Source organism: Chiloscyllium plagiosum, chromosome 14 (genome assembly GCF_004010195.1).
Source record: "Chiloscyllium plagiosum isolate BGI_BamShark_2017 chromosome 14, ASM401019v2, whole genome shotgun sequence".
Taxonomy (NCBI): domain Eukaryota; kingdom Metazoa; phylum Chordata; class Chondrichthyes; order Orectolobiformes; family Hemiscylliidae; genus Chiloscyllium; species Chiloscyllium plagiosum.
The window spans coordinates 5996152-6023598 of record NC_057723.1 but is presented as its reverse complement, the minus strand read 5'-3'; the positions used below and the strand labels follow the sequence as shown (position 1 = coordinate 6023598).

Sequence of the window (27447 nt, the reverse complement as noted above, 5' to 3'; positions counted from 1 at the left end):
TGACCACTGCAACGGACAGCTGGAACTGACAACCGGAAGTGGCAGAGACAAACCACTATAAATGCCGGAGGAAACATCACAGAAGCGCTTCACAGGAGGCTCCCAAGCACTGAGGATGTCACCTCGACAGGGGACGAAACATCTGCAACACAAATTCCCAGCTCGGCGAACAGAACCACAACAGTTCTTTCATATTTTGCAATTTACATTTGAAAGCACTGAAACCAACACGTTCATTATAAAAAAATGAGCGACTTAACAAACAATCCGGGTCTTTTTTAATATATAATTTCAGTTACATCACACTGGAAACTTTTGCTATAAATTCTGTGTCTTACAATTTTATTTTCCACCATCACCTGATGAAGGAGCAGCGCTCCAAAAGCTAGTGCTTCCAAATAAATCTGTTGGACTATAACCTGGTGTTCTGTGATTTTTAACTTTGTACACCCCCTGTCCAACACCACCGTCTCCAAATCATACGTGAATAGGCAGGGAATAGATGGATATGGATCACATCGAGGATGAGGTGTATAAAATCATGAGGGGCATGGACAGATGAATACTCAAGATCTTTTCCCTGTGGTGAGGGGAGTCCAAAAACAGAGAATGTCGGTTTAAGGTGATAGGGGAAAGATATAAAAGGGAACTAAGGGGCAATGTTTTGACGCAGAGGGTGGTGCATGTATGGAATAAGCTGCCAGAGGTAGTGGTGGAGGCTGGTACAATTACAGCATTTAAAAGGCATATGGATGGATACAAGAATAAGAAGGGTTTGGAGAGATATGGGCCAAGTGCTGGCAAATAGGACTAGATTAATTTAGGATTGACAAGTTGGACCAAAGGGTCTGTTTCCGTGCTGTATAGCTCTCACTTTGTAAGTCTAAAAGGCTTTCAGTTTAGAAAAGTGTTACGTAACAGCACAGTCTTGGTGAGCTGAAGGGCCTGTTCCTGTGCTGTTACTTGTTCTGTGTTAGATTAGATTCCCTACAGTATGGAAACAGGCCATTCAGCCCAGCAAGTCCACACCGACTCTCCAAAGAGTAACCCACCCAGACCTCTTCCCCTACCGTATATTTACCTCTGACTACAGGCAATTTAGCATGGCCAATCCACCTAATCTGTATATCTTTGGACTTTGGGTGGAGACTGGAGCACCCAGAGGAAACCCATGCAGACACTGGGAGAACATGCAACCTCCCCACAGTCACCTGAGGCAGGAATTGAACCCGGGTGCCTGGCATTGTGAGGCAGCAGTGCTAACCACTGAGCCATCGTGCCGCCCACAAGGTTATATGACTCCAGTCCCGCTCATGTGTGGTTCATTTTCAACTGCCCCTGAACTGGCACCTCAGTTGAAAAATGCCCATTGCCACCATCTTGTGACAATGAGGAGTAGGTAATAAATGGAAATCTTACCACTGTGCCTGCGTCCTGAGAACTGTCAGCTGTTGAGGTGAAGGAGTATCTTCCCTGAATAACAGGGAATGCTAGTGGGGGAAATAAATGAGGGGAACATGGTGGAAATTGTGGCATGTTGCGGGATCCAAGTGAAAGTGGCCCTTGCTATCCCTGGTAGAGGATTGTTGAATCTCAACACTTCCTTGGCTCAAGGAGACTCTGTCCTTGATTTTTTTCAGAGGGGCAATAAAGGGGCTGGGCATGGACCAGTCTGGTTTAGTACAGAGATGAAAAGGATTGTGATAGGCCTTCTGTTTATATGTAAACAGATGAGACTTCAGGCCAAAGTGGTCATGCTTTAGAAGTGACGTGTATGAAGAGAGGGGAGTGGTCAGCTCTTTAGTTAGCTGAGCTGAGCAGTTTTAGTTCACTCCTGCACTGGGAAGTTCAACAGGGAGCTGTGTGGAAACTCTCTCTCTTTCTGCCCTTCGACTTCAGCCTGTAAACCTGTGTTCCATTTATACTGAGTTTTAAAGGGAGTTTGCTTATTGGGACTGTTGTGTGTATTCGGAACAGCATAATTAAGTCTAGCTGGATAGGTTGAGTTCTGTAGAAGTTCCTTATTCTGTTTTTTTTGTGTTTCATTGTGTAATTTTGTGAATACATTTTTTGTCTGTTTTAAAATCTAGTAGTCAACCTAGCTATCTTACTCCAGGTAACTTTCACTGTACACTTACTAAAACAAATTGCGAAGTTAGGTCTAGGGCTGCCTGCTTAAGAATGTTTTGAGTGATCTGGTCTAGTCCATAACACTGCCTGAAAATTAAATGTTCTATTTTCAGCACTAATTATTTTACCCTTGTACAATTTTGCAGGGTTTTAACTTAAGCAAACAAATGAATCACCTTAAGAGGGAATGAGATCTATCTTTGTCATATCTTGTTGTCAGGGTAACTGTTGCTGCATACACCATATTAAAAATATCATACTGGAAGAAAACAGTCTTGAAAAATGTATCATGACATAATTGATGCCTTTTATTTTGTTTCATCCAGGCCCTGGGTCAGCAAAGGATCTGATTAAATCCATCAATGAGAAATTTGCAGGAGCTGGAGGATGGCAGGGAGCAGAATCATATCCTTTCTGTGCAGAGAGACCTATGTTTATACAGAGCTTGAAGTTAAATAAAGAAAAAGAAGATATATTTGAGGGAGAGGTTTTTACCAGGATGCTGGGGAGAGCTCTTCTCAATGAGAAGCTTGTACCATGAGGCCTTTAACATCTGTTGGAGAAAGGGCTGGGTTTTAGCACCTCATTGGAAAGATGGCAGCTCCAACAGAGGAGCATTGTCACTGTATTCCTCTTATGGGTGTGTCAACCTGGAGTGAGATTTCAAACATGAGGATATGAACACTTAACATGTTCATTTGGAATTTCATTGTTAGGTTAGCACAAAATGGTGGTTGGATGACTTTCAGCAGAATGCTTTGAATGATTGTAATCTTCTCTGGTTGTTGGATTTAAGTTTGCAAAATCATTGTTCACTTTATACCCACTTTGTAACTGCCAATCACTGCACTGACAGTGAGGTGTCAGTGAGGTGTGATCCTCATAATCTGGGAATACAGGTTCAGGTCCCAGCATGACAACTGGGAAATTAATTAACTACGTCTGGAGTGAAAGGCTAGGATCAATCATGGAAACTACCAACTCCCATCCAGCTCTCTAGGAAGGAAGAATACTGTATTACCACTCTGATCTGTATGTGACTCCAAAATCTGTGCAGTACACTTGACTCTTAACTGTCTTGCAAAGTAACCTAACCACTCGCTTGTATAGGGATGGGCAAAATATGTTTGCCTTGCTGGCAATATCTTCTTTTATTAGACCAATATCCACATGTGGAATTAAGCAGCAAAAGAGATATACTGTACCAGTTTTTATCATAAATCTGTGATATAGCACAAACACCAGTTTCAACTTTTCTTTTCTGAAACCTTTTCCTGTCCAGAAGCCAGCCAGCCAACCAACTAACAAACCAAGATCTCCCCCACCCTCCCCTAATGCTCCCCCACTGTGCGTCAGACGTCCCCTAGAACCTAAGCTAGCTCCTAAACGCAAAGTCCTATGAGCATCGACTCTGGAAGTGTTCAAATTTGCTCTTAGAGATCTGCATTTCCAATACTGACACCTGAACCCCGAACTTTGCAGAAGGCTAGTTAACAATTTTGTTGCTTCTTACAGGTTTTTTGCCCAATTTTAAAATTGTATATTCTGTCTACCCTCTGACCACCTCAAAAGCTGCAATGGGTGAATAGCATTTCTCATTTACATCTTGATTGGACTATGGGGCAGTAGTGATTTCCAACCTGTTTTAAAAATTAGATTGGCAGGAATATTAAACGTGAAAATGCTTTTTCTTTAAGTCTTTATATTGAAAGAAATTATATTGAGCTTAAAATATACAATTATTTCCCTGTAGAATTTTACTGTCAGGATCTAGCTTTTATTTATTCGTTCATGGTTTGTGGGCATCGCTGGCTCGGTCAGCATTTATTCCCCATCCCTAATTGCCCAGAGGGCAGTTGAGAGTTAACCACATTACTGTGGGTCTGGAGTCACACGTAGTCTAGACCTGGTAAAGATGGCAGTTTCCTTCCCTAAAGGACGTTATGAACTAGATGGGGTTTTCCTGACAATTGATGATTCCAAATTTTTTTTTTAATTCAGTCTCCACCATCTGCCCTAATGGGTGCCCAGAGCAGTACCTGGGTTTCTGGATTAACAGTCTCGTGATAATACTCTAGGACAACCCCTGCCTACAGCTGCATTCAGGCAAAGCTAAAAGGATCAGTGTTTCCTTAATTGAGTATCAAGACAAAGAGACAAGATGAGAAGAAGCGCCTTGGAGATTTCTTTGGAACGTCTGACAGCTATGCAGAGTGTTACCCAGCCACGTAAGTGTTAGACATTTCTGACATAAATGTGTAGACCACTGTTCTTCAGAATTCTGAAGGAAACCTCAACATGTGCAGTGCCAACTGTATTAGCAGTTTTGGTAGAAGGAACATGAAACGTTCTGCTAGAGGGTGGGTTGATAATCCAAACAACACAGATAAGAGTTGACAAAACTAAAGATTGGAGATGAGGGGAAAAAAAATTAATACCACAAATTGTTGCCATTGAAAGTACTCAAGTTGTGAAAGATAGTAGAAGCAGATTCAGTAATAACTTTCAAAGGAGAGTTGGTCAAACACTTGAAAGGGGACAAATTTACAGGGCTGTGGGTCAAGGCAGGGTGGAGTGTCAGGGTTTGTAGGGCAATTTGGATAGCTGTTTCAAAGAGCTGACAGAGGCAAAGCCTCTTTCTGAATTGGGAACTTCAATCATTGGATTTAAGAGGTACTATAGTCTGATAAGTTTATCAAACGATAAAGTAATGCACACTGTGCCACTTGTGCAGTGTTAAGCGCTTCCTCACAAAGTGACAGGATTCCCACACACTTGAGGTTGTTGTACCACTTGTACATTGGTTTAGTATTTTTTCACATTTCTGTCCTATTACAGTCTGGATGATATGGCTGTCGACAGTGATGAAGAGGTCGATTACAGTAAAATGGATCAGGTAAGAAGTGAGAAGCAAAAGTTCTGCACTAGAATAGCTGTATGAATGGTGTGTATCCAGTTATTAACCACTTTCTGCAATAGTGCTGCATAGTAGGACTTCCATGTCAATGTCCTTTAGGAAAAGAAGTCTGCTATCCTGACCTGGTCTAGCGAAGTGTGGCCTTCATTTGATTCCAAAGCCACAACAATGTTGTTGGCTCTTAACTGTGCAGTGGGTAATGATACCCATATCGCATGAACAATTGTTTTTTTTAGAAGATGGTGCCATTCTGAGAGCATCAACCAGCAATAACTACTTGTGTATACGTATAGTGCCTTTAGATTGTAAAATGCCTCAGTGACTCGGGCACATTGTGTTCAAGGCACTATGTAAGTCCAACTTCTCGTTTGATTAAAACTCATTTGCTCTTTTCCAAAAGACATTAATGGGGATGCAGTGGCCTAGTGGTATGATCAATAGCCGACTAATCCAGACACCCAGATAATGATCTGGCGACCCAAGTTCAAATCCTACCATGGCAGATGGTGATATTTTAAATCTTTGTTGACTGTGAGTCATTGTTGATTGTCAGAAACGCCTTTACAGGAGGAAAGCTGCCATCCTTACCAGGTGACTCCAGATCCATATCAATGTGGTTGAGTCTTAGCCTCTGGACAATAAATGCTAGCCTAGGCAGTGATGCCCACACTCCATGAATGAATAGATCAAAAATTAATCAATTTAATGGTAGGTTTTCTTTGTGTTGAGTGTGTTTCCTGCAGGATTCAATTGGTTGTTTAGGCCCCTACCCATTGCCATTCTCCATCCTGCCCTCATCCCTCAACATTGTTGCCTGAATATACCACTCCTACCCATGCCCAGCTCCGAACTGAGGTTGACTTCTAGGTGCAAATCAAGAAGCAATGCACACCATTCCCCGTTCTACCTGCCTTCTCTACTGGCTAGTGTGCTTACAGAATAAATTCTCTGGAAATACCAGAGACAGCTCTTAATTTCTAGTTGCTTTCTTCTGTAGGGTAATAAGAAAGGGCCACTCGGGCGCTGGGATTTCGATACACAGGAGGAGTACAGTGAATACATGAACAACAAAGAAGCTTTGCCCAAGTAAGTACACAGGGTTCATCTTACCAATTGCTAAAGGCAGGCAGTCATCTGTTATGAAATCACCCTGAATTATTGAGCAGAACACAGTTATAGACAGTCCAAGCATCAGACTATGTGTCAATGACAGACCCACGAAAATTCATTCCTTTTGAGATTGTGTTTCATACTATTTATTATATTCTTCTGAAATCTGGACAGCATTCAGACATGGACTGATAAGTAGCCAGTAGCATTGTTGCCTCCCTAATGCCAGACATTGACCATCTCCAACCATTTAAGAGACCAATTACTTTCTCATAATGTCCAGTGGGCAGCACTGAATCCTGGATCGTCAACATCCTGGAAAAAAACTGTAATGGGCCAACTAAATACATGCCGTTGCTATGACAGCAGATCAGAGCTTGGACATTCTGCACTGGGTGGCTCACCCTGACTCCCCAAAGCCTCTCTGTAAGATACAGAGTAAAAATGAGGACCGCGATGGAATACACTTTACATCTCTGGATGAGCACAGCTGCAACAACACCCATGTGGTTCAATATCATCCAAGACAAAGCAGACCAGTTGACATAATTCCGAACTTTCACTCCCTCCACCACTGGTGTGCCTTGGCTGCAGAGTGTACTATTTTCCTGGTGTGCTACAGCAATTGTCCCAAGATTCTGTGGCAGCATCTTCACAAACCAGAAGGACGATGTGGGCAGTCACCCACCCTGCTAACTTGGATGTAAATCCTTGTTCCTGGACCATCATTGGGTCACCTTACCTCAGCAGTGCAGCATCAAATTCAAAATGTAGAGAGGACACAAAATTTGGCAATGTAGATGAATTGAGAGGATGACAGTAACAGACCTCACTGGAGAGAGATTGGACAGTTCTGGGTTGTTGCCTTAGAGCAGAGGAGACTGAAGTGGGACATGATTGAGATGGAGAAAATTATGAGGGTCGTGATTAATGTAGACAGGAAGGAAATTCTCCCCTTGGTGGAGGGATCAATGACCAGAAGATATAGATTTAAGGTAAAGGGCATCCGTAACTGGTAAAGAGAAAAGTAACTGACTGCATGGAAGGGTAATAGAAGTAGATATCTTCATAATGTTTAAGAATTATTTTGTGCATTTGTGATACCGAGGCACATAAGGAAAAGTGCCAAGTGCTGGATAATGGGATTAGAACTGTTAGGTGCTTGTTTCTGACCACCGCAGACATGATGGGCTGAAGAGCCTTCTCTGTGCTGTAAACCTCTAAGACTCTCGCAAGCATAGAGTCAATAGAGATGTACAGCATGGAAACAGACCCTTTGGTCCAATTCGTCCTTGCCAACCAGATATCCCAACCCAATCTAGTCCCACCTGGCCCATTTCCCTCCAAACCCTTCCTATTCATATACCCATCCAGATGCCTTATAAATGTTGCAATTGTACCAGCCTCCACCACTTCCTCTGGCAGCTCAACTTAATGAAAACTAAACAAAGAACTTTATGAAGTGATACATTTTGCTTGGAAGAATGAAAGTAGGCAATATACAATTTTATAAATGGGTGCAGAAACAGAAATACTTGTGCACAGATCCATGGCTGGGGAACTTAAAAGGCCCACAAAATCCTGGGCTTTACATAGTTGTGGTAAATCTTTCTAAAACATGAATTCTGTCCCAACTGAAGTATTGTGCCCAGTTCTGGTCAGCATTATTTAGGAAGACTTGCGAGAAAATTTTAAAAAAAAGATTCACGAGACAAGTTCTAAGGGATTTAAGTTATATAGTTTCACCTAAGACCCTGGGTTTGTTCTCCTTTTGTCATAGAGAGGTTTGAGGGGGAATTGATAAGAGGTGCTCAAGATTGGAATAGAGAAGACAGGAAGAAATTGTTTCCGTTGGCAGAGGGGATGAGAAACTGAAGGCACTGATTAAGGATGAATGGCGAAAAAAGGCAAGGACTACACGTAGAGAAACCTGCAGCAGGTGGTGAAGATCAGGAATGCAGTGTCTGAGTGTGAATGGACTCTTGCAGCTGGTTTTGAATATGGATCTGGGCAAACCCCCTGAAAAGAGGAAATTCCCATGGATAGAAGGAAAAGGACAAGCCTAATTGTTGTCTTGGAGGGACAGAATGGCCATGATGTAATTATTTGATTCCTTCGCATCTGTCACCACTTCACCATGCCCCTTTATGATTTACAATCAACAAAGTACTTTTGAAATGTAGTCACTATTGTACGGTAGCAAACACCACCTCCAATTTCTGCACACAGCAATCTTGCACCAAAAAGCAGGATCTGATCATTAACCTGCTATTCTTCCAGGAGTGCCCAGCACTTTCTTTTTTTAACATGAGATGCCATACAGGACATTAATTAGTTTCCCTTCCAGAAGCTGCCACATCTGACAGAGCAGCACTCTGAGTCCTGCAGTAGAGTGTCTGGCTGGACTTTGTGACCTGATGTCTGGAGTAGGGGGAATTAAACTCACAATGTTCTAACTAAAGAAAGAGCTACCAACTGAGCCACAGTTGAAGCCTCCCCTGTCAATTCAAGTTGGTACTATCAGTAAGGAGACAAGTTAATTCCTCTCACTCACACTATCTCGCCCTTTGCAGAGCTGCCTTCCAGTATGGTATCAAAATGTCTGAGGGGCGCAAAACCCGACGCTTCAAGGAAACAAATGAGAAAGCAGAACTGGACCGTCAGTGGAAGAAGATCAGTGCGGTATGTATTCTCCTCAATCTCAAATGAAAACTCCATGGTCAGCCAAACACAGGCAGAGATGCTGTTTATCTGTTCACAGTTGCTTTATTGTTGGCTTTGGAGTGAAAACTGTCTAAAATATGTTAGTAAAATTGCAAAAGATCAGTGATTTGGTACGTAGGAAGGGTTAGATGGTGCAATGGGTTAATGGACTCTTGTTACAGATATGAATCTGGTTTCTGGAGCGATTGGTTGTTATCGGGTTGGCATGTGTCACCCAGTTAATCCACTAGAGTACACTGGTTGGTATAACAAAGTTAATCATGTTGAAAGATGCAGTCATGGGTTTATAAAGTTACTGTATACTCATTACATTTTTATTAGTTGGTATTGTGTAAAATAGATTTCATAACAGAAGACCGAAAGAACTGCAGATGCTGTAAATCAAAAACAAAAGCAGTTTTAGCAGCATCTGTGGAGAGAAATCAAACTTAACATTTTGGGTCGAGTAACTATTCTGAGGAAGAATCACTGGACCTGAAACATTAACTCTGATTTCCCTCCACAGGAATTGCTGCATCTGCTAAGCTTTTCCACCAACTTTTGTGTTTCTGCTAAAATTATTTGTAAAACAAAGAGCCATATTTTATATAATATTATGCCCATGTAAGTTAAGAGTCTGACTTTCTTACAAGTCCATTAATCATTAACAGGTTTCTTTTATGTTATTAAAACTATAATTACATAGTTACAGCAGTTAATTATAGTTAATTATAACTATAATTATAATTACAGCACAGGGACAGGCCCTTTGGCCCACCAAGCCTGCACCACACATGATGCCTTTCTAAACTAAAAACGTTTGCCTCTATGCGGTCTATAATCTCTCTATTCCCTGCCTATTTGTATAATACAAAGGGAGCAGGAAAGAATTCAAACAGGAATTAGGAGAGCTAGTGGGGGCCATGAAGTGTCTTTGGCAAACAGGATTAAGAAAAATCAGAAGGCATTTTATACATATATAAGGAGCAAAAGGGTAGCTAGGGAAAGAGCAGGTTTATTCAAGGACAAAAGGGGGAACTTATGCATGGAGCTGGGTGAAGTGGGTAAGGCCCTTAATGAATACGTTGCGTTAGGTCTCACTAAGAAGTAGTATGTGGTGGATGGTGAGTCTCGGGAGGGTTATGTTGATAATCTAGGGCAAGTCAGTATAAAAACAGATGGTGGTATTGGGTGTTTGGGAAAGTGTTCAGGTAAACAAGTCCCCAGGACCTGATGGGATCTATCCCAGAATGCTGTGGGAGGGAGGTGAGGAAATTGTTGGGGTCTTGTACAAAATCTTTGTGTCCTGCTTAGTCACTGTAGATGTCCCAGAGAACTAGAGAATAGCTAGCAATGTTCCTTTGTTTAAGAAGGCAACAGGTGTAATCCTGGAAATTACAGGCTAGTGAGCCTTATGTCAGTGGTGGGGAAATCATTGAAGAAGATTCTTAGGGATTGGATTTGTTCACATTTGGAAAGACAAAGGAGAATCGATGTTTCGGGCATAAGCCCTTCTTCAGGATTCCTGAAATGTCGATTCTCCTGCTCCTTGGATGCTGCCTGACCTGCTGCGCTTTTCCAGCAACACATTTTTCAACTCTGATCTCCAGCATCTGCAGCCCTCACTTTCTCACATTTGGAAAGACATGGATTTATTAGCAATAGGCAGCATGGCTTTGTGCGAGGAAGGTCATTTCTCATAAATTTGATTGTGTATTTTGAGAAAATTATGAAGATGATTGATGAGAGCAGGCTTGTGGATGTTGCCTACATGGACTTTGACAAGATCCCTTATGGCAGGCTGATACAAAAGGTGAAGTCACACAGGATCCACAGGCATCAGATCAGTTCACTATTGTTTTGTCTCCCATTGATTGATAGTACACGATATCATTAAAGAACTTTACAAAAATAAATTAAAGGCTATAAATGTCTCATTGCTTCACCTTTAGATCATTGAAAAAAGAAAGAAGTTGGAGGCAGATGGGTAAGTGGTACTTTCAGTCATAAGATATTCCATTTTTCGTCATTTGATCCCTTTAAGCAGCTGACTCTTGCTGGTTTCCGACTTCTCTGACATTGGTGTGCCTTTTGTACTTTGCCCGGTTGGTCTTGCGTGTGTGAATGTTGTTAGTCCCTTAAGCCACATTACAGCCAAGCCTGATTTCCTGTTGCAGTCCATTAAGCAGCAGTTGGCCATCAGCTAAAGCCATACAGATTTCAGGTGGAGTCCGGGGCTGCTCCCCCACCGCCACCCCCCTCCACTGCACCCCATGCTGTCCCCACTGGTGTTCTTGGTATATCCCAAACAATGAGTGGAACCATGCCCAACAACAGGCGCTGGATCGTGATAAGAGGTTACTGAGCCTTAATGCTCCTCTGGCAATCTATGCAGAATCTGAATATTTGCCCTTGGATGTTTGTGCTCTCTGTGACTCCATATGCAATGCATTCCCATTAACAAATGTTTAGTGAAATGTGACTGTCCTTTAAGGTGTGAAAGGATGTTTGGATCATTTAGATTGGTTATATGTGCCTAATTCAGACTCTCAAATTAACCCTTCTAATTGTTTACTTCAGATGCTTCAAATTCAACAGGGGTGAACCTTCTGGTAAAGGCTGGGACTCCTAGTTAATGGATAATACCCAGGATTATCAAGTATAGACAAAATAAAACATTGCACACTTATCTAACAACTAATGACAATGTAACTGACAAACAAAAGATCCAAAGAAGCTCAGAACAAACTTTTAACTGGATAGCCAATCCAGAACCAAGCAAGTTGACAGGAAATATATCGAGTTTTCTTACTAGCAGGAACCCAACTCATGGGCAGAGGTATCAGTCCCGAGATAAAATTACTCACGCTCGCTGGGAACCTGAGAACAAAACTACCCCCAAAAGCTGGGGTAACATAGTCCTACAACCAGACCCTAGGTTGTAAAATACCTTTGTTTAATCTGTCCATGTCTCACATTGCCTTAAACCTGAAGACAATGGAGTGTTTTAGACTATTATCCTAACGCAGCTCTATTCATCGTGTTCCAACCATCGGAAGACCCTTGAGGTGTCATGTTTCTTCCAATTTCACGAACAGTATTTTACATGAAACTATTTAATTGGAATTAATAAAATTCCATTCTTTATTAACCAACTAATAATTTATTTCAGTTACAGCATAACTGAGGTACTACTTTTATTGAGCATCTGTTGCTGGCTGGTGGCTACTTTATGGTTACTGGTGTTCTGAAATGGAGTTCTGGCTACATTGAATGGCAGGGCAAAATGACTGCTTGGTTTAATGAGGCCGGTGATATATGTGTGATATCAAAAGACTGTAAAAATGGCAAAGTTGAGAAAACTACATCAAAACTCAGGTCATCTTACAAAATATGCTAGTTTGTTCCATTTGCCAAATGTAGGTTACAAAGTTATTTTAAATAATTGTGCAGGCATGACTAAAACAGGCTTCGATTGATTGTAAAAACACTTAATTTATAAGTTCTGAGTGATGAGTTACCATGAAAGATATCTCCTCCTTAACCGTGCCCTTTGCCTGAAGGCTGGTGAATCTTAGGTTAAACCAGCAACAGTCATCTCTGTCTAATGAAATTGCAGCACTATGGTCTGGTACAACTGGGGCAGCTTTATTCCTGATAAACTAATGAGTTCATTGATAAGCGTAGACAGAACGAACCAAGTTATTATCTTTCACAGTCCCAAGATACTCAACACTTTACAATAAATTAAATACTTCTGAAGTGCATTCACTATTATAACGCAGGAAACAAAGGAGGCAGCGTTTTCATGGCATATGAGCATGGTGATCTGGTTCAGTCATGTTGGTTGAAGAATCGATATTAATCAGGGCATTCTACACTGTCCCCTCCTTTTGTTCCAGTAAAACGATGAAATCCTTTCTCATCAGTTTGAGAGGACAGACTTTGTTTAACATTTCATCTGAAAGTTAGTCTGTCTGAAATGTCAACCTAGATTATCACACTCAAGTCTCTGGAGTGGGATTTGAACCCTAGACTTTCTGATTCCCAGATAATGTTGCTACATAGTCAGTGTCAAAGCTGAAACCAAATTGAAAAAGCGAAAGACAGAGGTGTAGTTGTTTTTAATTTCACCCTGACTCCCAGAAACACATGGGTTTGAACCCCATCCCAGGAATGCAGGATGTAATCTACACTGATATGTTGTTACGTTTTAAAGGGATTGTTATGTAATTGGATTTACCAATGAATTTTTAAGTGCAACTCCACACGCTGTTTGAGGTTGTAATTGAAAACCTCTCTACATTATTTGGAGTAGGAATTCTCATCATGTCTTGGCTGACATTGATTTAAAAATGTTGTTTAGAAGATGAATGTTATTGTTGCATTGCTGTTTGCTAATGATTTTTGGCACAAAAATGCTACACGAGTCATAATTGTTGAATATTTTTAATTTGATATGAAAAGATGTTCTGTAAAAGTAACAGGATGATAGTCTCAGGCTTGGAGAGAATATACAGTACACAAATGGGCCAATTAGCCCAACTCAGCCAGTATTTCTGCTCCATGCATACCCCAAACCAACCCTCTTCACCCCATCAACAATATCTTCAATTCCTTTCTCCATTGTGTTTATCTAGCTTCCTCTTAAATGCAAGTTAAATATTAATATTTAGAAGCTTTTACAGTTGTTCTGGGGCTGATGTGCCTGGGTTTTCATACATTTGAGCTGCTTAGTCTACTCCCAACTGTTGAATAATCAATACTCACTGGTATGGTTTTATCTCTTGGTGTTTCTCTCAGCTGTCATATGTTCTGATTTTTATAAAGCCTGACTGATTTAATAACTTAATTGTCTATTTTTATGGTTCCACTGATCCTCAATTCCTCTCTTTTTTTTTTTAAACTCCTGCTCCTTGTTGTTTGAATTCCCTTGTGCTCCCAAAAAAATCCTACATTTTTGGAGTTCAGGAGCTTGCGTTGTTTCATTTGCTGAGTCATGGAAGATTAATCCGACTCTATTCTGTTTGACAGTGTCGAGGTGAAGAGACCGAAGTACTGAGGCTGAAGTGGCGTTGCCGTCCGTACATTCCATGATTTTGGTCACTTGTTGACAGTGGTTTCTGAGCGACTGTCGAAAGGTTTTTTTTTAATGCCTTCTCCATCCACATCAGTGAAATAGCAGCAGATGACGTTATCCCAATTTTAAACGATTAAAAAGTGTTCACAGAGCCTGATCATCTCCTCCTGCATATTAAATCTGCATCGGGGGAGTGATTTGCAAGGATTTTCATTTTGAAACAGCTGCAAATTTTTCTGACGCTTGAGATGAGTCGTTTTGGGAGGGGGATTTGTTTAAAGAAGCTTGTAACAGCAATCCATGTGTACTCTCTGTGTAGAGTTTGACCTCTTTACATTTGCATCTGTTCTTTGTGCATAGAAAAGCTTAACATTAAATTTCTCTGTTTAATTATTGGCATGTGAGTCATGGACCGTTTGTGGCCAATGGTTCAAGGATCTTTGATCTGCACCTTTTTCACCTGGAGGTTAAATTCACACAACATTTATTGCACAGATCTGCAGCGCAGCTTCCTCGACTCTGATAACCTTGAAATCACTGCTGTAGATCTCCGAAGGAATGCAGAGTAGATCAGAAATACTGCAGACAGCAGACCATCAGCACCTGAGAGAACAGTCGTTGACCAGTCAGTTACGAGAGTGTTTCTGATAAACAATCTTCACAAAAGTCTCTCTGCCCCTTTTTCCACTAACGTGAATGCTATGGGTTTTTGTTTGTAATGGCGGATTTCCATTTTCAGTTTGCCAAAACGCACCCCCCCCCTGGAAATGTAGCTTCATACAGTGCGGGAAGCTCAACTTGCTTTTGCTAGCTTTTTGTATGAGCTATGCACGGAGTCCCACACTCCCAGGTCTTTCCCCAAAGCTTGTGTTGAGTGTAATGGTCACCAGGTTATAGGAAGCATGTTATTAAACTGGAGGGGGTTTCAGGAAAAATTTACCAGGATGATGCCGGGTATGGGAGGTTTTGAGTTTGAAAGTTAGGCTGGGATTTTATTCACTAGAGCGTAGGAAGCTTAGAGGCAACGTTATAGAAATTTATAAAATAATGAGCTGTATAGAAAGGGTTAATGGTAATTGTCTTTTCCCTAGGGTGGGGGATTTCAAAGCTAAGTGGCACTTTCTTAAGATGAGTTTAGAGAAAGTTTAAAAATGATAGATAGGGACAAAATATTTTTTACAGAGGGTGGTTCATGTGTGGAATGAACTTCCAGAGGAAGTGATGGATGTTGGTACAGTTACAATGTTTAAAAGACATTTGGATAAGTACATGAATAGGAAAGGTTTGGAGAGATATGGGCCCGGAGCAGGCAGGTGGGACTAGTTTAGTGAGGCAGCAGTGCTAACCACTGAGCCACAGTGCAGCTCATACGTCAGCAGCTGGTCCAATATGGAATTATGTAGCAGGAGGTGCTACCTTTCGAATAAAAAAAAAAATTCTCCTTGTCTGGTTCGAATGGATGTTTAAGGATCCTCTGGTAAGGGCTACTGATCTTTTTATGGAAAATTGTGATCACACAACAGTTGCCACACATTACCATTCTCACACAGTCTCAACACTTCAAAGTGGTCCTGCAAGTATTGTTTGGGAGACTGATTTACGTGTCAATGAGAGACATAGAGATCTACAGCACGGAAACAGACCTTTCGGTCCAACTCGTCCATGCCGACCAGATATCCCAACCCAATCTAGTCCCACCAGCCAGCACCCAGACCATATCCCTCCAAACCATTTCTATTCATATACCCGTCCAGATGCCTTTTAAATGCTGCAATTGTACCAGCCTCCACCACATCCTCTGGCAGCTCATTCCATACACGTACCACACTCTGTGTGAAAACGTTGCCCCTTGGGTCCCTTTTATATCTTTCCCCTCTCACCCTAAACCTAGTTCTGGACTCACCCAGCCCAGGGAAAAAGACTTTGTCTATTTATCCTATCAAGCCCCTCATGATTTTATAAACTTCTTTAAGGTCACCCCTCAGCCTCCGATGCTCCAGAGAAAACAGCTCCAGCCTATTCGACCTCTCCTTTTAGCTCAAATCCTCCAACCATGGCAACATCCTTGTAAATCTTTTCCAAACTCTTTCCAGTTTCATAACATCTTTCTGATAGGAAGGAGACCAGATTTGCATGCAATATTCCAACAGTGGCCTAGCCAATGTCCTGTACAGCTACAACATGACCTCCCAACTCCTGTACTCCATACTCTTACCAATAAAGGAAAGTACACCTAATGCCTTCTTCACTATCCTATCTACCTGCAACTCCACTTTCAAGGAGCTATGAACATACAGTCAAAGGTCTCCCTAGGACCTTACCAGTAAGAGTATAAGTCCTGCTAAGATTTGCTTTCCCAAAATGCAGCACCTCGCATTTATCTGAATTAAACTCCATCTGCCATTTCTCAGCCCATTGGCCCATCTGATCAAGATCCTGTTGTAATCTGAAGTAACCTTCTTTGCTGTCCACTACACCTCCAATTTTGGTGTCATCTGCAAACTTACTAACTATATCTCTTATGCTCACATCCAAATCATTTATATAAATGATGAAAAGCAGTGGACCCAGCACTGATCCTTGTGTCACTCCACTGGTCACAGGCCTCCAGTCTGAAAAACAGCCCTCCACCACCGCCCTCTGTCTTCTACCTTTGAGCCAGTTCTGTATCCAAATGGCTAGTTCTCCCTGTATTCCGTGAGATCAAACCTTGCTAACCAGTCTCCCATGGGGAACCTTGTCGAGTGCCTTACTGAAGTCCATACAAATCATGCCTACCACTCTGCCATTAGGCACAGCAGCCAGGTACATGAATGAAATATCATTACCAAAAGACTGAGAGCAGTTTAGAAGAATATTGCTTTAACTTAAATTTGGGAGGCCGAACCAGAAACAAAGGGGTGAACCCATAATGACTTTGAGAAAGGGAAATGGATACATGAGAAATAAAATTATTGAAGCATTTGGGGAAAGGATCAAGCAATGAAGCCTGAGTTAGATTATTCTTACAGAGGGATGGCACGGGCATGAAAGGTTAAGTGGCCTGCATCTTTTGCACAAAAGAACAAGACTGAAGGCAAAGATTTAAAATGATCCACAAACAAAGCAAGAGTGGAAGGAGGAAAAAATGTTTTCACTCAGCAAATATGGTCTGGAATGCACTGTCTGTGAAAATGGTGGAGACAGGGTCATTTGAGGTATTCAAGAGGATGTAGGATGATTATTTGGATAGAAATAATGTGCAAAGGTCTGGGGGGAAATGGAAGAGATTGATGCTAGGTAATGATGCTTATTTGAAGAGTCAATGCAGGCACAATGAGCTGAAAAGCCTTCTTCTAACAATTCTGTGATTCTGTGAAATGTTTTCAGTTCTACGAGATATAAAAATAAGCTTCTTCTCATTCTCTTGTGGAATGTGGACATCACTAGCTGGCCAGCATATATTAGGTGAAAGTGAGGACTGCAGGTGCTGGAGGTCAGAGTCAAGATCAGCGTAGTGCTGGAAAAGCACAGCAGGTCAGGCAGCATCCGAGGAGCAGGAAACTCGATGTTTCGGGTAGGAGCCCTTCATCAGGGAGGCTGGGAGCCTCCGGGGTGGAGAGATAAATAGGAGGGGGGGGTGGGGCTGGGGAGAAGGTAGATGAGAATGCAATAGGTGGATGGAGGTGGGGATAAAGGTGATAGGTCGGAGAAGAGGGTGGAGCGGATAGGTGGGAAGAAAGATTGGCAGGTGGGACAGGTCATGAGGATGGTACTGAGCTGGCAGGTTGGAACTGTGGTAAGACGGGGGGAGAGGGCAAATGAGGAAACTGATGAAATCCACATTGATGCCCTGGGGTTGAAGTGTTCTGAGGTGGAAGATGAGGCATTCTTCCTCCAGGCGTCAGGCGATGAGGGAGTGTCAGTGGAGGAGGCCCAGGACCTGCATGCCATCGGCAGAGTGGGATGGGGAGTTGAAATGTTCTGCCACTGGACGGTGCGGTTGATTGGTGTGGGTGTCCCGGAGATATTCCTTAAAGCACTCTGCGAGAAGATGTCCAGTCTCCCCAATGTAAAGGAGACCGTGTCAGGAGCAACGGATACAACAAATGACATGTCTGGAAGTGCAGGTGAAACTTTGGTGGATGTGGAAGGCTGTTTTGGGGCCTTGGATGGAGGTGAGGAGGGAGGTGTGGGCACAGGTTTTCAATTCCTGCAGTGGCAGGGGAAGGTGCCAGGAGGGAGGGTGGGTTGTTGGGGGGCGTGGACCTGACCAGATGGTCACGGAGGGAACGGTCTTTGCGGAAGGCGGATAGGGGTGGGGAGGGAAATATACCCCAGTATTTATTGCCTGTCCCCAGTATGAAGACATGTTGAACCACAGGATACAAAATCACCTTGTAGAAGACTGCAATTGAGGTGAGAAGCAGATTGATCAAAAATATTCCATCAGCACCAACACGAACATCATATCAATTTGAAAAAACGACTCATGCATGAAATAAGCCTTGGTCTGAGAATTTTCAAGATGACAGCTTGAACCAACTTATTTTGACATGGCCCCTTCCGTTAGTAAGGACCTGGAATGGAATATCCAGCAATAAATGATTGATCTCCAAGACACTGTCACAAGTAAGCAGTCGGAATTTGGGTGACCTGACTTTATAGAATGTGGTCAAACAGGAGAGTGTCAGAAGTCCCACGACACAGGTTATAGTCCAACAGGTTTATTTGAAATCACAAGCTTTCAGAGCGCTGCCCCTTTGTCAGGTGAAGTTCAACATTGGCACCACCACAAACAGGAGAGCGACATTTCAACTGGCACAGGTATGGAGGTGGGCAATATTATGGAGATAGACATTGCTGCTCTTTGTGGTAAAGGGGATGTTAGGTCAGAGACTCAGCTCAGCACTGATTATCACTGTGCGATTGTACACAGTCTGAGTCCAGCCGAGACAGTGAGCAGGGAGCGGAAATGTCTTCAGTGGCAAGAATTCAGAGTGGGCTGTAGAGGGGGTCCAGACAATTGCGTTAGTCTTGTTATGGACCAGACTAGACCCCCTCAAAATAATTAAGGAGGTAGCCTAGACCCTAACATTCTCTTATTTTAAAAATAAATGTAAGATGCTGGGTTCAAGATGCAATGCAACTGGTCAAACTACTCAATATTAAACAAAAGAATTTATCCATATATAACAGTTAAAGTGCAACAAAAGAAAGAATAAACAAAAGAATTGGCTTAGCTGTAACTGTATTGGAATGCTTAGCAAAATAATAGATATAGTAACTATTACTAATTAACTGTTTGAATATAGTAATATCCCATAAACACTCCCTTGGCAAAGGCAAATTCAAAAGAACAGATTGCAATTCTATTAGCAAGAAGGAGATAGCCAGAGAGAGAGAGAGAGTATTTCATTCCACAATCTTCAGTTCACATCTGCTAACTAACTAAAGCAAAACCTGCAAAAACCTCGGTTTGTGTGTGTCTCCACACACCTGTGCTTCTATTGTTCCAAATTTTAAAAAAACCCTAAAGCCCATCCAGTTGTTTACTCAAGTGGCTGATAGACTGCTCAGTGCCTCTGCCTAAAAACCTCTCTTCAAAACAAAGGACAAAATAAGCTCCTAAAGTTACAGTCTTTACAATGTTTAACTGGACGAAATTATATCTCAGCAGAGATCGGTTATTCATTCTGATAATGCCAAGAATCCAGAGAGATCTAGAGCTGGGTGTCACCATCCATCATGTGATTGCTGTGTCCACGTCTGAGGATGATACCCCCAAGAAGGGGAGGGTGATGTTGATGAGGAGGAGATGAAGGGAGCTTCAAGTGGGTACTACCGGGGACAGTAAATTAATGCACATACTTAAAATGATTCCCCGCCCCATGCAGACCTACTCACAACTCCCTCTGAGGACAGCAACATCACATGGACCACTTCCTTTCTGGTTTATTCCTTTCCAAGTCATTACCAACATGAGCTCCTGGGATTGGATCAAATAAGACAAGGCAAATGACTGAGGTGTTAGTGGGAGAGCACTTTAGATTAGTTACAGTGTGGAAACAGGCCCTTCAGCCCAACAAGTCCACATCGACCCGCCGAAGCACAAACTACCCAGACCCATTCCCCCATATTTACCCCTTCACCTAACACTATGGGCAATTTAGCATGGCCAATTCATCTAACCTGCACATTTTTGGACTGTGGGAGGAAACCAGAGCACCCAGAGGAAACCCACACAGACACGGGGAGAACGTGCAAACTCCACATAGTCAGTCGCCTGAGGCAGGAACTGAACCCGGGTCTCTGGCGTTGTGAGGCAGCAGTGCTAACCACTGTGCAACCGTGCCGCCCACTTTGAGACCAGTGACCGAGCTTCAATGTATTTTTAAATAGTTATGGAAAAGGATAGGCCTGATCCACAAATGAAAGTTCTAAATTGGGGCATAGCCAATGTTGATTTAGGAGAGGTAGTCCCCAAGTATAGGAACATCTGACAAGTGGAAGGCTTTCAAAAGTGAGGTCACAAGAGTTCAGGGACAGCATGTTCCTGTTAGTGTGAAGGGCAAGGCTGGCAGGAGTAGGGAACACTGAATGACTAGAGATATTGAGGTCTGGTTAAGAAAAAGGAGGCATATGTCAGATACAGACAGCTTGAGGAGTACAGGAGGTGTAGTAATACACTTAAGACGGAAATCAGGAAGGCAAACGGGGACATAAGATAGCTTTGGCAGCTAAGGTTAAGGGGAATCCAAAGAGATGCTACAAGTATATTAAGGGCAAAAGAACAACTAGGGAGAGAATAGGGCCCCTTAAAGATCAACAAGGCCATCTATGGAATCACAGGAGATTGGTGAGATCCTAAACAAATATTTTATGTCAGTATTTACTGGAGAAAGACATGGAAGTTAGGGAAATTAACTAAATCAATAGTGATGTCGTAAAAAGAATCCACATTACAAGAGAAGAGGTTCTGGAGGTCTTAAAATGCACAATAGTAGATAAATCCCTGGGACCTGATCAAATATATCCCAGAACATTATGAGAAGTAACTGTGGGACCCCTGGCAGAGATATTTGTATCATCAACAGCCATAGGTGAGGTGTGGAAGACTGGAGAGTGGCTAATGTACCATTTCAATGGAAGAGTTGAGTTTGGGAAATTTCCAAATAGGGAGTGTTTTGTTGAAAATCTGCAGGCTCTTAAAAGCTGAGAAGATCTAAGCTCTTGGTTGTGTGAGTACAGTTCACAGGACAGAAACTGGGAAGAATTAATTAAACTGAACTCAAAATTTAAGTAGAGGTGCAATTTATCTGGATTTGAATCCTTGTAAAATGCTAGTGTTGGAGAATACTTTGGAACTTTCCTTTGGCTGAGTGTTTTACAGTTTTTACAATAGTGTTCTGTATCTGGATAGCTTGGTCTGTTTTGTTTGTGTCCGATGTGTAACAAACTTCTAATTTATTGTTAAAGAAACTATGTAGCCTTGTGTGCCCAAACTATTGGATTGTACAAAAGGCCCTCCAATGGTCAGCGGGAAATTGAGATACAAATGTGTAAGGAGATCTCAATTATCTGTAAGAATAATAGAATTGTAATGGTAGGGGATTTTAACTTTCCATACAGACTGGGACTGCCATAGTGTAAAGGACTTGAATGGAGAAGAATTTGTTAAGCGTGTTCAAAAAACGTTTCTTATTCAATATGTGGATATACCAACTAGAAAAACAGCAAAACTTGACCTTCTCTTGGGAAATAAAGTAGGGCAAGTGAATGAGGTGTTGGTGGGCGAGCACTTTGGGGCCAGCGATCAAAATTCTATTAGTTTTAAAATAGTTATGGAAAAGGATAGATCTAATCCAAAAGTCAACATCTAAATTGCATTCAAAATTTTGATGGTATTAGGCAGGAACTTTTAAAAGTTGATTGGGAGAGGGTATTCACAGGCAAAGAGGCAGTTGGATAAAGGGAAGCTTTCAAAATTGAGATACTTGGAGTTCAGAGACAATATGTTCCTGGGAGGTGTAGGGAATGCTGGATGACTAGAAAAATTGAGGCTCTGATCAAGAAAAGGAAGGAGGCATATGTCAGGTATAGACAGCTGGGATTGAGTGAACCCCTAGAGGAGTATAAGGGCAACAAGAATATATTTAAGAGGGAAATCAGGAGAGCAGAAAGGGGATATGACATAGCTTTGGCAAACAGAGTTAAGGAGAATCCAAACAGGTTCAACAAACATATTAAGAACAAAACAGAAACTAGTGAGAGAATAGGGCTCCTTAAAAATCAAAATAGCTGTCTACGTGTGGAACTATAGGTGATGGGTGAGGTACGAAACCAATATTTCACATCAGCATTTATTGTGGAGAAGGACATGGAAGCTAAGGTGTTTAGTGGAATAAATAGTATTGTCTAGAAAAGTGTGTATGTTACAGAAGGGGAGGGGTTGGACATCTTAAAACACATAAAGGTAAATAAATACCTGGAACCTGATTAGGTGTATCCCAGAACTCTGTGGGAAGTAGGGAAGAGATTGCTGGGACCCTTGCTGATATTTGAATCATTGACAGCCATAGGTCAAGTGCTGGAAGGCTGAAGGTTGGCTATTGTGGTGCCACTATTTAAATAAAGGTGGTAAGGAAATGCCAGGGAACTATAGATCGGTGAGCCTAACATCAGTGTGGGTCCACTGTTGGAGGGACAGGATTTACATGTATTTGGAAAGGGAACGACTAATTGGGAGAGTCAACGTGACTTTGTGCGTGGTAAACGGCATCTCACTAACTTGATAGAGTTTTTTGAAGATATGACAAAGAAGATTGATGAAAGCATATATAGGAAGCCTATATGGACTTCAGCAAGGTGTTCGATCAGATTCCACATGGCAGGCTAGTTAGCAAGATTAGATCACGTGGAATCCAGGGGGAGCTAGCCAATTGGATACAAAATTGGCTTGAGGGCCAGAGACACAGGATGGTGGTGGACAGTTGTTTTCCACACTGGAGGCCTGTAACCAGCAGTGTGCCGCAAGGATTGATGCTGGGTCCGTTGCTTTTTGTCATTTATATTTAGGTGTGAATATAGGAAGTATGGTTAGTAGATTTGTAGATGACACCAAAATTGGTGGTGTAGCAGACAGTGAAGAAGATTATCTCAGATTATGGATCAGATAGACCAGTGGGCTGAGGACTGGTAGATGAGCGGCACCGTAGCTCAGTGGTTAGCACTACTGCCTCACAGCACTAGGGTCCCAGATTCAATTCCAGCCTCGGGTAACTGTCTGTGTGGAGTTCGTACATTCTCCCCGTGTCTGTGTGGGTTTCCTCTGGGTGCTCCAGTTTCCTCCCACAGTCACAAAGATGTGCAGGCCAGGTGAATTGGACATGCTAAATTGCCCATAGTGTTAGGTACATTAGTCAGAGGGGGCTGGGTGGGTTACTCTTTGGAGGGTTGGTTTGGGCTTCCTGTTTCCACACTGTAGGGAATATAATCGTGAAGTTTAATTTAGATAAGTGTGAAGTGTTGCATTTTGGAAAGGCAAACCAGGGCAGAACTTATACAGTTAATGGTAGGGCCTTGGGAAGTGTTGCCGAACAAAGAGACCCAACAGTGCAGGATGCCAATTTCCTTGAAAGTGGAGTCACAGGTAGACCGGATGGTGAAGAAGGCAATTGGCATGCTTGCCTTTATTGGCCAGTGCATTGAGTATAGGAATTGGGATGTTATATTGCAGCTGTGCAGGACGTTGGTGAGGCCACTTTTAGAATACTGCATTCAATTCTGGTCTTGCTGCTAATTGGAAGAATGTTGTGAAACTTAAAAGGATTCAGAAAAGGTTTACAAGGATGTTTCCAGGGTTGGAGGGTTTGAGCTACAGGGAGATGCTGAATAGGCTGGGGCTGTTTTCCCTGGAGCGTCGTAGGCTGAGGGGTGACCTTATAGAGGTTTATAAAATCATGAGGGGCATGGATAGGGTGAATAGGCAAAGTCTTTTTCCCAGGGTAGCGGAGTCCAAAACTAGAAGGCATAGGTTTATGATGAGATTTAAAAGAGACCTGAGGGGCAATATTTTCATGCAGAGGGTGGTGTGTGTATGGAACGAGCTGCCAGAGGAAGTGGTAGAGGCTGGTACAATGACAACATTTAAAAGGTCTCTGGATGGGTACATGAACAGGAATGGTTTAGAGGGATGTGGGCCAAATACTGGTAACTGGATCTCGATCAGATTGGGATGTCTGATCGGTGCTCATGAATTGGACCAAAGGGTCTGTTTCCGTGTTGTACATCTCTATGCCTTAGGCAGCACTAAGAGAGTGCTATCTTCTCAGAGGTACTTTCTTTCAGGTGAGATGTTAAACTGTAAACCTTTGTAAACGATGCCATGGCACGATTCAGAGAAAGATCATGTGGGGTTATTCCCTGAATTTTGGCCATGTTTAATCCTTTAACAACATCATCAAAACAAATGATTTGACCATTACACAACGCTGCTTGTGTGAGCTGGCTGTGCACAATTTGGCTACTGCGATTTTGGCATTGAATCACTTCATAACCTAAAGAATAGGAGCAGGAGTAGGCAATTCGGCCCTTCCAGCCTGTTCTGACATTCATTTTGAATGTGGCTGATCATCCAGTCAATAGTCCATTCCCCCAGATCTTTCGATCCCCCTTTAGCCCCAAGTGCTATATCTAACTCCTTCTTGAAATCATACAATGTTTTGGCCTTGACTACTTTCAGTGGTAACAAGTTCCACTCTCTGGCTAAAGAAATTTCTTCTCATTTCAATGTATTTATTTGGGGCCAAAGAGGATGTGAAAGTCACTATATAAATGCTTTCTCTGTCTCTCTCTCTCTCTCTTTCCTTCATGTTAGAGTGTTCTTTTTGAGTTTCTATGGAATCTAGGCATGACCTAATGTTTCTGTCCTGTCACACTATTTACACATAGTATCATCATTGAGTCACAATCTACAAACAGGAGAGAGTTGATTAAACATTCAAGCCAAAAACAGAGATCATTAAAGGCAATAAACTAGGAGTTGTTCAGGAAAGGGATTTGTTTGCATGGTTATGAATTTTAGCCAATTGAAGACAGTGTACTGGTACAAAACATTATCCAAAATGTTCCTGGTACATATGACCAGATAAAATTAGGAGCAGACTGAGGTTATTCAGCCCCTCGAGGCACATGTCAGTCTTTATCTCAAAGAGATCAAAAATTCATGGATGAGGAAGTGATGCTTCACTATTCAGTGACTGGGTCAGATCCCAGGTGGAGAAACTGAGTTCACTTTTGACAACTGCAACTCAGGAATGAAATATCAACCTTGGCCTTGGTACAGCTGCCTTTCCTGGTTTGAAAGTTTTAATGATTTTGCCACACAGAATGCTGAAGAAACTCAGCAGATGTGGCAGTATCTGTGGACAAGAAACAGAATTAACATTTCAAGTCTAGTGTGTCTCTTCATCAGAAAATCTGAAGGAGAGTCATACAAGATTTCGCCAGTCTTACTGTCAGCTGGGATTACAGCACATTTGTGGTTTGATTAGCTCAGTTGGTTGGATGCTGATTTGCAACATGGGATGATGCCAATAGCATGGCTTCAATTCCTGACTTAGCTGACGTTACCATGAAGGATCTACCTCTTTCAGACTCACTCCTTGCCTGAGGTGTGGTGACCCTCAGCTTAAACCGGTACCTGTCCTCTCTCTATCGCCAATGACAGCACAGCCACTGGGTGCATGGTGACTCCTCCGCTTCATTGGCTGTGCAGTGCTGTGGGACATTATAAAAGGTGCTACAGAAATGCAAGTTCTTTCTTGGATTGGCCAAATTTCACCCCCGGTACATTGAAAAACAGAATTTTATTTTTAATTTGCAGATTTGACACCCTGCAAAAAATTGTCACAGATTTTATAGACCTGTAAATCAAAATGTTGAAATCTGTAAAAGTACAGTACATAAAATAATTGGAGATTTCAGTAATAAAATTACAACCTAGTTCATTTATGGGTTTCTGGTGTAATTTCTGTAAAATAGTTAACAAAATATTGATTCTAAATGAGGGTTTTTTTTATAAAGTTGTGACTGCACATTCTTCATCCTTCTCTGTCTGGAAGTTAGTATCTCCCAGTTAAGTCCAGGGGTCCTCTGGGACCTGCCATTGGCTCCGGTTGTCTGGGAAACAAGCCCAAGAGCTGGTCTATGATTCAGTGTGATAAAGCAACATCTGGGAATGATTTGCTACACACCCAGTGGTCAGAAGAGAGAGGGTTTGCAGTTTGCAAATTAACATGAACTTTGACAAGAAGCCATGAGTTAGTTTCCTTTCCAACTGGTTGGGGTAAGTCTATCAAATCCATTTGTTTTGCTCTAAATTTACTAAGATGTGATTCTTATAAAATGTTATAGAATTTAGCCTTTGAAAGGATTAATGCTTCAAATAATAACTACTTCCTAGATTATCAGAAAATATTGTAGTTTTATTTATAGCAAACATATTGTGACAGTATCAAAGTATTGATGCTTGGATTATTGCTGCAGTTTTCTCTGCCTAACAAGGTATATTTTCAACACAGTTCTAGCTGAATGAATTGTATGTAATATTTGTTTATTATTATCCACTATTATAATCCATGATAGCCCCTACAAGGCCCATGGGGGATCACTAATCAATTTCTGCATGGATCTCGTTGAGTGTGATTATCCTTGGTAACAGGCAGTGTTCTGCTGAGTTGGAACTCATTACCTGAGCCCTTTCTAAAGCAGAACTAGAAGTGCCCTCTTATGTCACAATGATAATGTCTCTACCCCTGCACTGATAGGCCTGGGTCCAAGTCCCAGCTGCTCCAGAGGTGTGTAACAACATCTCCGAACAGGTTCTTTAGAAAAATAGGTTAAATCTTTAAAATAGCAGTCTGCAGAATTGTCTGTCCAGGGCTGGGTCTAGCTTTTACCCGCCTCGAATAAATAATGTTCCTTTTGACTCAAATATCCTTTATCGGTCAGAGTATTGAGTACAGGAGTTGGGAGGTCATGTTGTGGCTGTACAAGACATTGGTTAGACCACTGTTGGAATATTGTGTGCAATTCTGGTCTCCTTCCTATTGGAAGGATGTTGTGAAACTTGTAAGGGTTCAGAAAAGATTTACAAGGATGTTGCCAGGGTTGGAGGATTTGAGCTATAGGGAGAGGCTGAATAGGTTGGGGTTGTTTTCCCTGGAGCGTCGGAGGCTGAGGGGTGACCTTATAGAAGTTTATAAAATTATGAGGGGCATGGATAGTGTAAATAGACAAATTCTGGGTCTGTTTCAGTCTCTCATGCCAGGGAGATAGCCTTGTTGTGCTGGGTGTTGGCTGATGGAGACTATTACTTTACCCAAGTGTAACCAAGCTATAATTTTCCTTACTGCTTTCAATTACCCATCAATGGCTTGGTCACTCCTTATTCTTCCAAGATCCTCCAGCCCTACTGAAATATCAGAGCTCCTCAAATTATGGTCTTATCCACACCCTCAACTTT

General features: G+C 42.0%; 1 protein-coding gene across 1 annotated transcript in view; it reads left to right on the top strand.

Annotated features, from left to right (window-relative positions):
* The window catches only part of ik (IK cytokine), a 47069-nt gene extending 32734 nt beyond the window's left edge, over positions 1-14335 (top strand). The window contains exons 14-20 of the mRNA XM_043703080.1: positions 2457-2535; positions 4278-4358; positions 4969-5026; positions 6045-6133; positions 8731-8839; positions 10813-10847; positions 13895-14335. Coding sequence (XP_043559015.1) covers positions 2457-2535; positions 4278-4358; positions 4969-5026; positions 6045-6133; positions 8731-8839; positions 10813-10847; positions 13895-13922 — 479 coding nt within the window. The 3' untranslated portion in view covers positions 13923-14335. The remainder of the gene's footprint in view (positions 1-2456; positions 2536-4277; positions 4359-4968; positions 5027-6044; positions 6134-8730; positions 8840-10812; positions 10848-13894) is intronic.
* Positions 14336-27447: the final 13112 nt, after the last annotated feature.